Genomic DNA, 16992 nt, shown 5'->3' on the forward strand with positions numbered 1-16992 from the left:
AGTGGTAAAACACTAGTGGACATGGTGACTAGTTGGAAGTACCATATCAGAGGTAATTTCCTGCTTTTAGTGCTTGTATGTGGTTTTTCAGGGTAATGTGCTTGTTTGTTGGAAATGCACACTAAAATACTCTGTGGTTATGGAGCATAATGTCGGTCACTTACTTTCTTCTGGTTCATGAAAAATGTTTTTTGTACGATGCTGCCAACTTTTCTTATACCTTTGTGATAGTTTCAAATTAAAATTTTTATTTACAAGGGGAGCTAGATAATTTTAAAAAAAGTTTAAAAAACAAATGTAGCAGCACAATTAAATTGGCATAAGAATCAACAAAGAGCAGAATCAACAGTGCAGAAAAACAGTTCAGAGATGTGGAATAAAAGCCCAACACAAAGAAGAAAGTGAGCAAATATTTGAAAATTATAGAGGAGAGAATGGCAAATAGATCCAGTAAACAAAGAACATACTGATTAAAAAGTATCTATGACAAAAAGAGCCAGATGGAATAGAAATAATAAAATAAAACTCTTCTGAGATGAGGGAAAAACTGTGCGTATAGAACAAAAGAGCTCACTACATACCAGGAGAAATCAAAACCAGCCTGGCAAGTTTTTCAAATCTCAAGGCTGAAAGGTAGAAGAAATCTACCAGAATCCAGGCTGAGAAAGTTAACTACAGGGAGCCAAAATCAACAATCCTGTGCCTAATTATTCTTGGCATTCAATTCCAGAAAATAAAAGAGGCATTTTTATAGATGTTTAAGGCAAAAGACACTTTGGAACGTCACATGTGAAGGCAAGAGACAGTCATCTGCAGACATCCAAGAGCTTAAAATCATTGTCACCCACATCTCAATTTGAATTGTTCCTCAAGGATGTAGCCACCCACTGAGGAATGAACCAATAACTCAATTCAGAGAAGTTGTATGAAAGGTTAAAATGGAAGCACTAACTAGCTAACCACAGATTTAAGCAATAATAATTGAAAACATAGATTCCAAACAGAATACAAATAATTCTTTAATATTTTTAAGAAATCATTTCATATTAACAAATACCCAAGTAGTTAGAAGAGGTATAGGAGAAAGGAAATATCCTTTTCTCTCATGGGGGTAGAATCAGTAGATATTATTCAATTACTAACTTTGATAATTAGAAAAATCAGGGTTCTGAGTATATATTTTAGTCACTAAGAAGTTAAAAATAGGTTATAGCACTTTTAAATCACTGAAAGAAAAAAAGTAAGCAAAACATAGCTCATATACAAAAGGTGGAAAGCAACGGAAACTATAGGAACAAAGATACAGACAGTGCAGAATAAAACAATAAAATAAAATCGTTCAGTTACTATGGCAAATACAAATTTATCAAAGCCCAATTCCCTATGAAAAACGCAAAGACTCTTAGATTAGGTTAAATAAAATTTAGCTGTATTTTCCATCCGGGAACACTACTAAGGTACAGTGACAGTTTGAACATAAAAGGATGGGTAGTGATGTATTTGGCAAATACAAACAACAATAGCAATCAAAGAGTAGCCTTCAAAGCAAAAAGCATTAAATGGAAAAAGTAGGCTCTTAATATTAGAGAATAACCTGTAATAATGTTTAAAATGATAATCCTGGTGGGAAGATTGCAGGAAGATGCTCCCTTGGTGGTGGGCAGTGTGAAAATGCATATCAAAAAGCTATACACAATGTGATCAGCCACAGTCAAACATTTTTGGTTGTCTGCAGAGCTCGTAATGATCTCCTTAGCTGCCTCTCTCACATGGGCAATTGTCAACTATGTTTGTATATTCTGCCCCACTCCATGTCCACCGCCAACCCCAGCCACAGTGGCTTGAACCATAGGTGGGCCCTGACCTGACTCCAGCAGAGGGAATCAGGTGTCCTCTCTCGGGAACTTGAAGTTGAACCCAAGAGATTCTAGATTCATCTGCAGAAGAGGGACAATATAAATCCAAGTGCCCTGGATTGCCTGTCTTCTCCTGTCCTTGTAGACTGAGAAATAGAAAGTTCTGACTTGTGGAAAGAAAGTGACCAAGACATGTGGGGAAGGTTTCCTGGGTTCCTGGTGGACCCCAGTTCCTCGTCCTCCACCTTTATGAAGCCTGTATACAAATCCACATTCGCATTCTCTCCTCTCTGAGAGGCTTTTTGTTTTTCACGTATTCTTACCCTGAGTTGATTTGTGTTACTTACAGCCAAGATTTCTAATTAATAATGATCTAGGACCCACCAATCCTATTTCCAGGAATTCTGTAAAGATACGTATATAAAGATATTCCTTGAACTGTGACTTAAAACTGGTAAATTAGAAACAATCCAGGGCACCTATGTGGCTCAGTCGGTTGAGCGTCGACTCTTGATTTCAGCTTAGGTCATGATCTCACGGTTCATGGGATAGAGCCCCACATCAGGCTCTGCGCTCACAGCATGGCACCTGCTTGGGATTTTCTCTCTCTGCCCACATGTCTCTTCATATACTAACTTGGTTTTAAAAGCTTCATATGAAAGGCCAGCCCAGCACATCCAATAGAATGGAAAAGAGTATGTCCAGAAAGAATCCATAAGAGGGTACAACATGCAGTGACCCACAATGGCTGTTGCTGAGCTGGCTACCACTTGTCGTAAATCAGTGAGCCCTCCCCACCAGTTAACATGTTAACCTATACTGGAATCTGATTAAGCTGTATCAGGGCTTCACCCCCAAGGAGCAAGGGAAGTAGGGACAAAGTGAAACAGAGGAGTCCAAATGTCCTCCCTGCCCTTGAGTTCTTTAACAATAACATGGTAGATGTAGTGTGTGCTCTGGGAGGAGGAGGGGTTGTCTGTAAAAGACCGAAGGTCATGCACCAAAAGGCTAACGGTGGTTATGCCTGGTGGTGGTGGGACTTGGGGAATTTTCATTTTTTTGTTTTTCAGTATTCCACCAGCTTTCTGCATTGAGCAGAAATGTGTAATTCTTTTTAATATAATGGGAAATCTACCCCAATCAAACTAGTAACCACAATATATTAAACACTCAGGCTGTGTTTAAGTGAGGATTTCTTGTTACCGATTTTTGTCTGGAAGTTAGGCACCTACTTAGCATCTTTACATGGAACGTCTGATTTCCAAGAATAGATTATTGATGTTCAGTAGGAGATGCTCATACTTTAAAAAGGTCATACGCTTTAATCATTCCTGGTTTTTTTCCTTTTTTTCAAATTTTTATTTAAATTCCAATTAGTTAATATACAGTATAATATTAGTTTAAGGTGTAGAATTTAGAGATTCAACAATTCCTTACATCTCATGGTGCTCATCACAACAAGTGCCTTCCTTAATCCTCATCACCTATTTAACCCATGTCCCCCACCCCCCACCTACCTCTCCTCTGGTAACCATGGGTTGGTTCTCTATAGCTAAGAGTCTGTTTCTTGGTTTGCCTCTCAGTTTGCTCCCTATGTTTGTCTTTTTTCTTAAATTCCACATATGAGTGAAATATGGTATTTATCTTTCTCTCACTTCTTTCGCTTAACATAATACCCTTTAGCTCCATCCACATAGTTCCAAGTGGCAAGGTTCCATTCTTTTTATGGTTGGGCAATATGCCATCATATATATACACCACATCTTCTTTATCTGTTCATCAGTCAATGGACATTGGGGCTCTTTCCATAATTTGGCTGTTGTTGATAATGCTGCCATAAACACCAGGGTGCATGTATCCCTTTGAATTATTATTTTTGTATCCTTTGGGTAAATACCTAGTAGTGTAATTGTTGGATCCAAAAACGTATAAACAACTTGGAAAACTCAACGCCTAAAAAACAAATAATCCAGTTTCAAAATGGGCAGAAGACATGAACAGACATCTTTCCAAAGAAGACATACAGGTGGCCAAGAGACACATGAAAAGATCCTCAACATCACTTATCATAAGGGAAACAGAAATCAAAACTACAATGAGATATCACCTCACGCCAGTCAGAATGGCTAAAATTAACAACACAGGTGTTGTTCAACAGGTGTTGGCGAGGATGTGGAGAAAGGGGAACCCTCTTACACCGTTGGTGGGAATGCAAACGGGTGCAACCACTGTGAAAAACAGTATGGCGGTTTCTCAGAAAGTTAAAAATAGAACTACCCTATGATCCAGAAATCATTCCTAGTTAAAAAAAAAAAAAAAAGAAAAGAAAAAGAAAAAAACTCATAAAAGATGCATATATAGAAGGATGTTTATCACAGTTTTATTTTAAATTGCAAAACCGTGGAAACCTAAATGGTTAATAATAGAGCATCTATTAAATAAATTCTAGTCAATCATACAACTAAATCCTATGAACTCATTTCAATCATTTTTTTAAGAAATTTAATTACAAGGGTGCCTGGGTAGCTCAGTCAGTTGAGCATCCAACTCTTGATTTCAGTTCAGGTCATGATCCATGGGTCATGGGATCAAGCCCCATGTCAGGCTCCTTGCTGAATGTGGAGCCTGCTAAAGATTCCGTCTCTCTCTCCCTCTGCCCCTCTCCCCTGTTCGCACTCTCTCTAGAAAAAAATTTTTTAAAGAAATTTAATTACATAGGGAAATTCTTGCAATATAAGAGTGAGTGCACAAGGATCAACGCAAAGTACACAACACACTGCAAATGTTGTAAGAGAAAAATATATGTGCAGAAAGTATATACTATAAGAACTTACAGTAAAAGGTTAACAGTGGTTATCTGAATGACCAGTGGAGGACTTTAATTTTCTTCCTACTATTTTCATAGAAAATCTCCTATTTTCTCTAGCAATCATGTATTACATTTGTAATTTTTTAAAGAGAATGTTCTTTTTTAAAAAACATAGCGGGGTTTGGGGTGACTTTGGAAGTCATCCTAACAGCAGCAGCACTGGCAACAGCAGCTCACACTTACATAGCACCAAATTGTATGCCACGTAGTAAACGGAAGCCAAGTTATGAGCCCATATTGGGCTCTGCCTCAGTAACACCATGCACACACAATCCAGTCTCTGCCCAGAGGGATGGTTTTCCATTTGGAAAGTCCACCGAAGCCAGAGATGTTTGGCCAAAGGTCAGAAGGGAAACCAGCTGGCTTTAATGGGCACTCACATGAGCCACACACAGTACTTAGATGCTGAGCAGTGGAAAGAATATGGGATTTGAGAGCAGCCAGACCTGGATTCAAGCCCCCTGTGCCACTTACTTCCTGTATGACCATGGAGAAGTAACTGAACCTTTCTGAATCTCAGCTGCCTCATAAATAGAGTAAGAACGCCTCATAGGGGGACCAGCCATCATGAGAGTTAAAGGTGTGTGAAGGTGCCTGACTTATAATAGGTGCTCAGGAAATGCTTCTCGCCCCTTCGTTCATCATGAGAGTTAAAGGTGTGTGAAGGTGCCTGACTTATAATAGGTGCTCAGGAAATGCTTCTCGCCCCTTCGTTCAGTGCTAGTGACCATCACTGACTTCTTAGATTCTCTGTTCTTTTTGTTGGTGTTACCATATGGCTCCTAGGTTTCGCATCAGAAAAAAAAAAAAAAAAAAAAAAAAAAGATGACAGCAGATAAGCGAAACAGTACTTGGCTAAACTTACCCTGTGTACAGATCAATAGTCACTAGGATCTATGTGAATGAATGAGGAAGGAGAAGGTGAGGGATTGAACGAGTAAATGGCTACGTGCCCCAAGAATGGTGTTCTTACACCGGCTTGTCTGCTTCTGTCTTTTCAGCTTATCCACTCACCAAATGCCCTCCTCCCACCATCCTCCCCAACGCTGAAGTCGTCACAGAGAATGAAGAATTCAACATAGGTACCCTCTCCCAAACCAGCAAGGACTGTGCAGTTGAGGAGGGACTGGGTTGGGGTGGGGCTGGCCAGCAAGGCTCATCTCTCCCTCCAGTCCACGAGAAACAGTAGGCCCAGTGCAAGATGGGTAATGTTCTGTCAACAGAGTCTGCACCAAAAATACCAATACTTCCTTTTAGCCATAGCTAGACAGAGGAGACAGGAAGGCAGTTTTCTTCTGTGATTCAAGTCAGTATGTTTTTGAGAAATAAGTCCACACAAGACACTATAAAAAGTTCCTAGAATGTGGAAACATTCTTAGGCTTAGCAAGGCTGAGCTGTGAGAAGTAGGCAGCAGTTTTCTGGGTCATTTGAGTGGAGTTGAGTGGTTATTTAAATCTGAACATAATGGAACCCATCACTGATTGCCTTGCCTAAAAGTGGGTTGAACTACTAAGGGATGCTCTGTCCAGACTTCTCCAGGGAACCCCTATATTGGTCTCTCTTTGGCAGGTGACATCGTACGCTACAGGTGCCTCCCTGGCTTCACCTTGGTAGGGAATGAAATCCTGACCTGCAAACTTGGAACTTACCTACAGTTTGAAGGACCACCCCCAATATGTGAAGGTAATTGCACGGAGCCATGCCTTTATGGATCTGGAGTTCCTCCAAAACATAGCCTTTGTCTTACTCTTCCCTATATTCTCAGTCCCTGCCCATAAAGTAAGAGGTCATTTGGTGAATGTCTGTTTGTTTGAATTAACGATTGCTCTAGAGAGATTCTCTGTCCTACTCTTAGGTCTGGGGCTACAAATTACCATAGTGACCACTTGATCACTTCTATTTCTGTTTTCCTTTGTTCTAACTGGTATTCTCTGGAAACGGCATACTGATCATTGGAAGGAAGAGTTCTGGGACCTTGGGAAGAGGTGGGCTTGCACACCAACCTGGCCCTACTGGAGTGCAGATATGCTCAAGGTCCCGTGTGCTGAACTAGGCAACCAAGAGTTGTCTTCATTCTAGTGTGATGCCTTGACAGAAGATGAATGGCTTCATCAAGGTATCCCAACTAAGACCAAAAACCATACTCTCCACTCACCAGACATCTGACCTAGCACAAGATACTTAACTGTCCTATGCCTCAATTTTCTCATCTCTAAAATAAGGATAATGATATTACTTATGCCATGGACTTATTGTGAGGAATTCAATGGGTTAATGATGTAAAGCACTTTAGAACTATGTCTGGCACATAGTAACTGCCCAATGCGGGCTATTAAATTCTTACTACTGCTTCTGGTACTATTGCTACCAAATAATATTTTAGTAGTCTGTGAAGAAACAGGTCGGCTTCTCCCCCACTTCTCATAAGGCAAGAGTAGAGAGTCTGCAATATAGATTGTTAGTGAGAAAGAAAGAAGCCACAGCCCTAGAACTAAGCTGCCAATACATAGAAAAAGTCATTATCTATGAGTTGAGCTGACCTACCCACACACCAAACAACCAGTCCCCAATAAAAGTGGGCTGTTGCTTTGATCTTGCTCCAGAACCTCCCTGATTTGCTCCAGACTTAGTTTCTCATCTCTGGCTCTGTTTCTGTGTCTACATGGCTTCAGCCTTCTTGGCTTTACTCCTGTTCTCAGCCTCATACTTCCGTCTAGGACTTGATGTTGTACTTGGCTTCTCAAGATGTGACCCTTCACTGGCTTTTTCTTTTTTTAACAATAGCAGCTTTATTGGGATATAATTCATGTACCATGTAATTCATCCATTTAAAGTGTATAGTTTGATGGTTTTTAGTATATTCAGAGCTTTGTAACCATCACACAATTTCAGAAGATTTTCATCACCTCAAAATTAACCCTGGACCCCTCAGCAGTCAACTCCCATTTCTTTCCAGACCCTCCTTCCTGCAGTTCTAGACAACCACCAATCTAGTTTATGTCTCTATGAAATTGACTATTTTAGATCTTTTATATAAATGAATACTACAATAGGTAGTCTTTGTGACTGACTTCTTTCACTCAGCACAATGTGTTCAGGGTTCATTCATGTTGTAGCATGTGTCAGTGTACATCATTTCTCTTTATTGCCGAATGATGTTCCGTTGTGTAGGTACTACATTTTGTTTATCCATTCATCAGTTGATGGACAGTTGGGTTATTTCCACTTCTGGCAGTTATGAATAATGCTGCTGTGAACATTCATATACAAGTTTTTGTGTAAACATGGGTTGTCATTTCTCTTAGGTATATAGCTACCAGTGGAATTGCTGGGTCATATGGTGACTCAGTGTTTAACCTTTTGAGGAATGACCAGACTGTTTTCCACAGCGGCTGAATCTTTTTCCCGCCATCAGTATATAAGGTTTCCAACTATTCCACATCTTCTCTGTTATTATTATCTGTCTTTTAAATTACAGCCATCCTTGTGGTATAAAGGGTGTCTATCTCATTGTGGTTTTGATTTGTATTTTCCTGATGACCAATGATGTTGAGCATTTTTTCATATGCTTACTTTCCATTTCTATATTCTCTTTGCAAAAATGCCTATTCAGATCCTTTGCCTATTTTAATTAGGTTATTTATCTTTTCATCATTGAGTTGTAGGAATTCTTTATATATTCTAGATACAAGTGCCTTATCAGATATGTGATTTGAAAATTTTTTCCCATTCTGTTGGTGTTTTTTTCACTTTCTTTTTATTTATTCAAATAAATGTAATGCTTATTTTTTTTTGAGAGAGAGAGAGAGAGAGAGAAAGTGTGAGCAGAGGAGGGCAGAGAGAGAGGGAGACACAGAATCCAAAGCAGTCCAGGCTCTGAGCTGAGCCTGGTGTGGGGCCAAACTCACAAGACGTGAGATCATAACCTGAGCCAAAGTCAGACACTTAACCGACTGAGCCGCCCAGGCACCCCAGTTTTTTCACTTTCTTGATAATGTTCTTTCAAGTACAAAAGGATTTTTGTGGGTTTTTTATTTTAATTTTTATTTATTTTGAGAGAGACAGAGAGAGAGAGAAAGTGCATGGGGGGGGGGGGGCAGAGAGAGAGAGAGAGAGAAAATCCCAAGCAGACTGCGCAGTGTGGAGCCCGATGCAAGTCTTGAACTCGTGAACTGTGAGATCATGACTTGAGCTGAAACTAAGTCAGACACTTAACTGACTGAGCCACCCAGGTGCCCCTCAAGTACAAAAGTTTTTAATTTTGATGATGTTCAATATATATATTTTTTCCTTTGGCTGTTTGTGCTTTTCATGTCATATCTAAGGAACCGTTGCCTAATCCATGGAAGATTTACATCTGTATTTTCTTCTAAGAGTTAATAGTTTTAGCTCTTAAATTCAGGTTTTTGATATGTTTTGAGTTAATTTTTATATATAACATGAGGTAGGGGCCCAACTTCATTCTTTTGCATATGGATATCCGGTTGCTGTGACACCATTTATTGGGAAGACTATCCTTTCCCCCATTGAATTGTCTTGGCACCCTGTTGAAAATTAGTTGACTTACATAAATTTGGGGATTTATTTCTTGATCTTCAGTTCTATTATTTTTTTCTGTAAGTCTATTCTTTTTTTTTTTAATTTAAATTCCAGTTAACATACAGTGTAATATTAATTTCAAGTATAGAATTCAATGATTGAACACTTCCATACATCACCTGGTGCTCATCACAAGTGCACTCCTTAATCCCCATCACCTACATAACCTATCCCCTCACTCACCTCCCCTCTGGCAACCATCAGTTTGTTCTCTGTAGTTAAGAGTCTGTTTCTCGGTTTGCCCTCTCTCTCTCTCTCTCTCTCTCTCTCTCTCTCTTTCCTTTTGCTCACTTGTTTCGTTTCTTAAAGTCCACATATGAGTGAAATCATATAGTGTTTGTCTTTCTCTAACTTACTTATTTCACTTAGCATAACACTCTCTGGCTCCGTCTGTCATTGCAAATTGCAAGGTTTCATTCTTTTTTATGGCTGAGTATTATTCCACCATATATAGCTAGAGAGTGTTATGCTAACTGAAATAAGTCAGTCAGAGAAAGACAAACACTGTATGATTTCACTCATATGTGGAATATGAGTGTGAGATAGATAGATAGATAGATAGATGGCATCTTCCTGACTTGATCATCTTATGCCAGCACTATACTATCCTGATTACTGTAGCTTTGTAGTCCGTTTGAAATCAGGAAGTGGGAGTCCTTTAACTGTGTTCTTCTTTTGCATATTCTAGATCTGTTGAATTTCTAAATTAATTTTAGGACCAGCTTATCAAGATCTGTAAAGAAACCAGCTGGGATTTTTGTAGAGATTTAATTGAATCCATACATCAGTCTAGGTAGTATTGCCATCTTAACAATATTAAATCTTCCAATCCATACACATAAGTTGTATTTCCATTCATAGTCCCTTCAATATATAATTTCCTTTTTTCTTTTGGCTTGTTCTACTCCTTTATACCTCAGCCATTGCCCTGTCCAATGATATCCTAGTCCCTTATGACAAGAATCAGACACTTTTCTATTATTTCAAAAGCATGCCTCTTACCATGGCAATATAGAAAATTTGGTGAAATTCAAATCTAAAACATTACAGTGCAATTATAGAACATCAAGGAAGTTAAAGCCATCACAAAGAAAAGACACATCAGACTCAGCATTATTTGCATCACCAAAAGATAAAATGCAGCAGAAAAAAAATAATTATAAACTCAAATTCTAAACCCAACCAAGTTATCATTTAAGAGTGGGAATATATTAATGAAATCTTCAGACAGACAAGGACTATGTAAAGTTACGGCTTACTAAAAGCATAATTAACAGATATACTTCAGTGCATTAGTCAGGATAGGTCAGGCATATGTTACATTAACAAGCAATCCCCACATCTCAGTGGCTTAACACAACAAAAGTTTATTTCTCCTTCAGGCAAAATTTGCTATAGTGCAGTGACTATAATGCTGGTGACTCAATGATCCAGGCTTCTTGAATCTTGTGCTGCCATCTGAAAACTAGGCCTGCTCCTGGATCCTACAGTGCAACAGAGTAAGAGAGAATGAGAGTTGCTTAAGGGCTTTTCACGTCCTCAGCCCAAAGTGGCACACATTATTCTACTCACATCTCATTGACCAGAAATAAGCACATGGATGGAAAGTGAAGTTTTTTGTATGCTCAGGAAACAAAAATAAAACCTAATATTTGTAAAGACTGGAAATATCTACCACATTCATTAAGAAAAAAAAAATGAATACAGGGGTGCCTGGGTGGTTCAGTCGGTTAAATGTCCAACTTCAGCTCAGGTCATGACCTTGCAGTTCATGAATTCGAGCCCCGCGTCAGGCTCTGTGCTGACAGCTCACAGCCTGGGGCCTGCTTCAGATTCTGTGTCTCCCTCTCTTTCTACCCCTCCCCTGCTTGCACTCTGTCTCTCTCCCTCTCTCTCTCTCTCTCTCTCTCTCTCTCTCTCTCTCAAAAATAAATAAATATAAAAAAAAAAGAAAAAAGTGAATACAGGTAATGATTCAGATGCAAAAAGTGACAATGAGCTAAGAAATCAGTAAAATAGGGTAATAATCTAAACAATACTGACTGTAGTAAACTTAAAAATACAAACACAACTGGACAGATAAATGACATTGGAGAACCTATTTAGAAGAAAGAAAAAGTGAGTTGAGGACCCTTGCTTGTTGAGGAGAAGCATAGATATTGATTAACCCTCTACATTAGTTAAAATACATGTATTAAAAAGAAAGCTTAAATTTATAGGTCATTTTTTAAAAATTATGGATAACCATGGTATCTGTAAGTTCTAAATCCATAATCAAAAATAAAGATAATAAAGATAACTCCATTAATCCAATAGAAGCATTAAAGGAGAAAAAAATTATGGTAAACAGAAAACACAAAATAAGGTAGCAAAACTAAGTGCAAATATATGTGTAACTATAGTAAATATAACTGAATAAAACTGCTAATCCAAAGAGAGAGACTTCCAGATTAAGTAAAAAACAAGTTTAACTATAGGCTTTCCATAAACTTAGACTTGAATATCTTCATCTGCCTCCCTAAAGGAGCTAGAAAGGTCTCACTCATCCCTGTTTGAAACAAAACTTTGAATAAATAGCAAGTACTAACCTCTAAAATCTTGTGTAGTAAAGATAATATTAGACAAAATAGAATTTAAGGCAAAAAGTTTTAAAATAAATAAAGAGGAAATTTCATGCCGATAAACATAATCTACCAAACATATATAGCAGTCATAAACTTTTGTGTACCTAACAGCATGATATTGAAATATATCAAGGAAAATTTGACAGAATTATGGGGAAAAAAGGACAAATTCACAATTACAGTTGTAGATTTTCACACACCTCTTTGAATGACAGACCAAAAATAAGTAGGTACTTATAATATTTGAATGATATAGTTATATCAGTAAGTTTTGCTGCATAAAAACCATGCCAACATTTAGAGGTTTTAAACAATAACCACTTATTTCCTGCAAAAGATGCAGTTTAAATATAAATATCAGATAGACTGAAGAAGAGGAAACGATATACATGCAAATGTTAAACATAAGAAACATAATTTCAGATAATACTGCCAGCAAGGAGTATTACCAGAAATAGAGAAATTGTATAATGACAAAAGAGTTAATTCCATTACAAAAGATATATATGTTATATGCATATGATAAAAGAGCTTCAAAAAATATGAAGGAAAACTGACAGAACTAAATGTGAAAAGTAAAGGCAAAGTACAGAATAAAAAAAGATATTAATGATACATGTATTTTTGAAAGGACTTCTGTCTAGACTATGTAAAGAACTTCAGCAACTCAATAATAAGACAATCCAACAAAAATATGGGCAAGAGACTTGACTAGACACTTTACAAAATAAGATGTATGGATAGCCAATAAGTATATGAAAAGATGCTAAACATCTTTAGTCATCAGGAAAATGCAAATTAAAACCCTAATGAAATATTACTGCACACCCACTAGAATAGCTAAAACTTAAGACTGAAAATACCAAGTGTTGACAAGAATGTGGAGCAAGTGGAACTTTTATACATTGCTGGTTGGGATGTAATATTATACAGTCACTTTGGAAAACGGGTAATTTCTTTCAAAGTTAAACATATACCTGCCCTATTGCCAAGCAATTATGCTCCTAGTTATTTACCTAAGAGAAATGAAAACCCATATCCACAAAAAGACTTGTATATGAATTCCATAATAATCCAAAACTGGAACCAACCTAAATGTTCATTAATAATAAACAGAATGAATGAACAAAAAAATTGTTCTGTGATTGCTACAGAGCAATAAAAATAAATGAAGTAGTAATACACAAAACATCGTGGATTGAATCTTAGAAACATAATGTTTAGCAAAAGAAACCAGGCACAAAAATAACATGTATGATTCCAATTGCATGAAATTCTAGTATAATCAAAACTAATCTGTTGTTATAGAAATAATATCAGTGATTTCCTGGAGCATGGGGCAGGTCATACTAATTAATTGCAGAGAGGCATGAGAGCAAGTTTCTGAGTGACAGAAAAAATCTATATCCTGATTATGGTAGTGGTTACACAGGCATATACATTTGCTAAAGCTCATTAAACCATGCACCTAAGATCTGTGCATTTCATTGTACATAAATTATATTTCAAAAATTTTGAATTTTAAAAAATGAATGAGTTATAAAATACAAAAACAGCCTTACTGATAAATAAAAAGAAGTGCCTGGAACAAAGAGCCACAAAATAATCAAACCATTAGGTAAATTAAACAGAGAGAGAAAGGAGGAATATAGAAAAATAAGAAAGGGAAAATGGACTATAACCATTGAAGCAAAAGAAAATTTTTTAATTATGATCTTGTACAAATCTTGTACAAATCTGTGCCGATAAATTAATGATATGAATGATTTTCTAGGAAGGTATAATTTGATAAAATTGACCCCAGTAGAGATATAAAGTTTATACTTTCCTAATTCTTTAAAAGAAATAGAGATCAGAGGAAACCCCATTAAAGACATCAAGACTAGATGGTTTCGTGGAAGAATACTTACTAAACCTTCAAAGGCCAGACATCTTGAACATAAGGAGAAAGAAAAACTTATAAACACTAATGCCCAAATCTGATAATTGCACACAAAAAGGCAAACCTGTGGAACCAATCTCATTTGAGAGGGCGTGCCTGTTTCCCCTCAATGGAGGAGTTTCAAGTAGAAAGGTGAGAGCTTCCATTGTGTATATAAACCACAATTTCTTTATCCATTCATCAGTTGATGGACATTTAGGCTCTTTCCATAATTTGGCTATTGTTGAAAGTGCTGCTATAAACATTGGGGTACAAGTGCCCCTATGCATCCTGAGAAACTTAACAGAAGACCATGGGGGAGGGGAAGGAAAAAAAAAAAAAAAGGTTAGAGAGGGAGAGAGCCAAAACATAAGAGACTCTTAAAAACTGAGAACAAGCTGAGGGTTGATGGGGGGTGGGAGGGAGGGGAGGATGGGTGATGGGTATTGAGGAGGGCACCTGTTGGGATGAGCACTGGGTGTTGTATTGAAACCAATTTGACAATAAATTTCATATTAAAAAAAAGAAAGAAAGAAGGAAAGGTGAGAGCTTCAAGAGCAGATCTGGTACCACCTGGACTGTACCACAAAGCCTAGGGGGAATTAAATATCAGCATACTTCCGTGACCTGTAGATATCAGGATAGTGAAATTGGAAGCATTTCAAAAGCAAGGCCGTTTTAGTCCACGATGCCATTTTCTTTCCTTTCCCATTTACAAAATAAGAAGGAATTTCTCCCAGGAGAAGCTAGTTAGTGCCTTCCAAGGCTCCCCCTTTCAGTAGCCTAGCTGGCTCAGTTGGTATAGCATGTGACGCTTGATCTGCGGGTCATGAGTTGGAGCCCCATGTTGGTTGTAGGGATTACTTAAAAAAAAGGGGGGGGGGGGTGTTGCAACGCTACTCAAAGGAATCCCAGATGAGCTGTGTGAATTCTGGGCCATAGAAAGCATTTTGTCTGTTAGCCCAGACCCAGTGCTGATTAGAAAGCCTCATTTCTGTGAAGGCAGAAGGTTTGAAGGAAACAGAGGAAATGGGTGGAGAGTGAGTAGCTAAATCTCCTCCCCAGACAGCCTCTTCTCAAACTGTAATCCAGGAATTAGTCCTTGGCCTTGCAGTTCCAGAAACTCTCCTTTGTCGGTGTCCTAGAATCCAGCACATTCAGGAAGCCTGTCTAAAGGCACATACACAGCAAAATACCAATTTCTCTGTTTGCAGTGATTAGGATAGTGATTGGGATACTTGCAGCTACTGCCCAGGGCATGTCTCTTTCAAGGTACTGAAGAAGTTGATTCAGTCCTCAAAACTTTACTGTGGAGTCCTCAGCCCAAGCAAATAGAGGTGGATCATCCTCAAATTTATTTCAAATAGGATTTAGTGACACTTCCCTGTACCCCCAGGAGAGAGCACCTCCCTGGTTTCCAGGATGTGCAGGGCTCCTCTGAACCAGAATCTTCTCTAGCCTCCCTGGTGACAGACACAAGAAACCCAATCTAGCCCCTCCAGCAACTCCTGTTCTAAGTTCTACATTGACTGTCTTCCTTAGGGTGACATATTTGTCTTTAGATATCTTAATACTACTAATCAAGCCATAGCCAAGCTCTGCTAGTTTCTTCTGTTCCTGGTGTAATTACCATCATCATCTCTACAATTTATGAAAGAACTATGTTGCATGCTTTAAGTATGTTATTTTCTATAATATTACATATATTACGTTAACTAATGTACAATTATATAATGTCGTATAATACAATAACCCTGTAAGGCAGGTGTTATCTTTCTGCATTGGAGGTGGAGAAGCTATCGCACAGAGAGAAAATAATTTGTTCAAGACCACATAGCTAGTAAGTGACAGTATAAATCCAGGTGTGTTTGACTCAAGATTCTATGTACTTACCTCTTCCCTATACTCTTCTTTGTACAAATCAAACCCATTTACTAGATTAACTCTTGGATTTAAGGATGCCTTACTGTTGTTTCTGTATGTATAATCCTCAGTTACTCCAAAGCCCATATCTGAGCTAGGATGTGATCCCAACAACTGGCCTTGCCTGAATCCCAGGAATATAGTACCCTTGACACAGAGTCTGAGGTCACCTCATGCCATGGTGCAGTATAATGATGGGTGTCGGGATCTTGTTTGAATGTGCTCAAATACTCTTGTTCCAGTGGTTGTCTTTTGTGACAGAGAAATGTGTTGGCCCCAGATCCATCTCCATCCCATGTACCTGGTATTTCTCTTTCTTTTTTTCTCCAAGTGCACTGCCCAACGAATGAGCTTCTGACAGACTCCACGGGTGTGATCCTGAGTCAGAGCTACCCAGGAAGCTATCCCCAGTTCCAGACCTGCTCTTGGCTGGTGAGAGTGGAACCTGACTACAACATCTCCCTCACGGTGGAGTACTTTCTCAGTGAGAAGCAGTATGATGAATTTGAGATCTTTGATGGTAAGTCAGTCAAATGTTGAATAGTTCCCTGCTGCAGATAACACAGACCTGCTTTAGAACCTGAGGGATCTGTGCCATTACCTCCATATTAGAGCTTTCCAGAGGCTCCATGCAACATCTTTCTCTACCACAGAAATCCCAATACTTTGGTAGCTGCTGAATTGTATGGACATGGGGCAAAGCTGCTTGTATTGTAGGCTCGTCCTGCTACAGAACCCTTTCCTACTTTAGCACCTCCTCAAAGCAAGTACCTTGAATGTCATTCAACAAATGGATCATAGCAGTATTCCCACATGAAGAATACACTGCCTCTGAAACCCAAAGGAGGGGCCACCAAACACTGTGCTTCTTTCTTAGTAGTAGAAGGGAAAAGGTGTACTAACTTGCTCTTTAATTTGGAGAAAAAGTTTCAGCATGTCCTCAAACCACTGGGGAAATTTCACCCAACTCTTTGTAGGACTTATCTCTTACCCTCTGGAGCCATGTGTCTTACAAAAACGTCTACACTAATTGTCCCTTCTGGCTCATCAGAGGCAATTAATACAACATCATCATATAGAGAACCAATATGCTATATTCTGCAGAATGTCCAGATGGTCCATGTCTCTTCATACTATGACAGTGATCAGTAGAATTAACAATGCTCTGGGGCAAGGCCATGAATGTATACTGTTGTCTA

At 38.4% G+C, this 16992-nt stretch overlaps 1 protein-coding gene across 1 annotated transcript in view; it reads left to right on the plus strand.

Annotated features, from left to right (window-relative positions):
* CSMD2 (CUB and Sushi multiple domains 2) overlaps window positions 1-16992 on the plus strand; it is a 597686-nt gene that overhangs the window by 507370 nt on the left and 73324 nt on the right. Inside the window, 3 exon segments of the mRNA XM_053897825.1 lie at window positions 5727-5807; window positions 6296-6409; window positions 16125-16313. Of these exon segments, the coding sequence (XP_053753800.1) occupies window positions 5727-5807; window positions 6296-6409; window positions 16125-16313 (384 nt within the window).

Source organism: Panthera pardus, unplaced genomic scaffold (genome assembly GCF_024362965.1).
Source record: "Panthera pardus isolate Hobbes unplaced genomic scaffold, ASM2436296v1 HiC_scaffold_11, whole genome shotgun sequence".
NCBI lineage: Eukaryota > Metazoa > Chordata > Mammalia > Carnivora > Felidae > Panthera > Panthera pardus.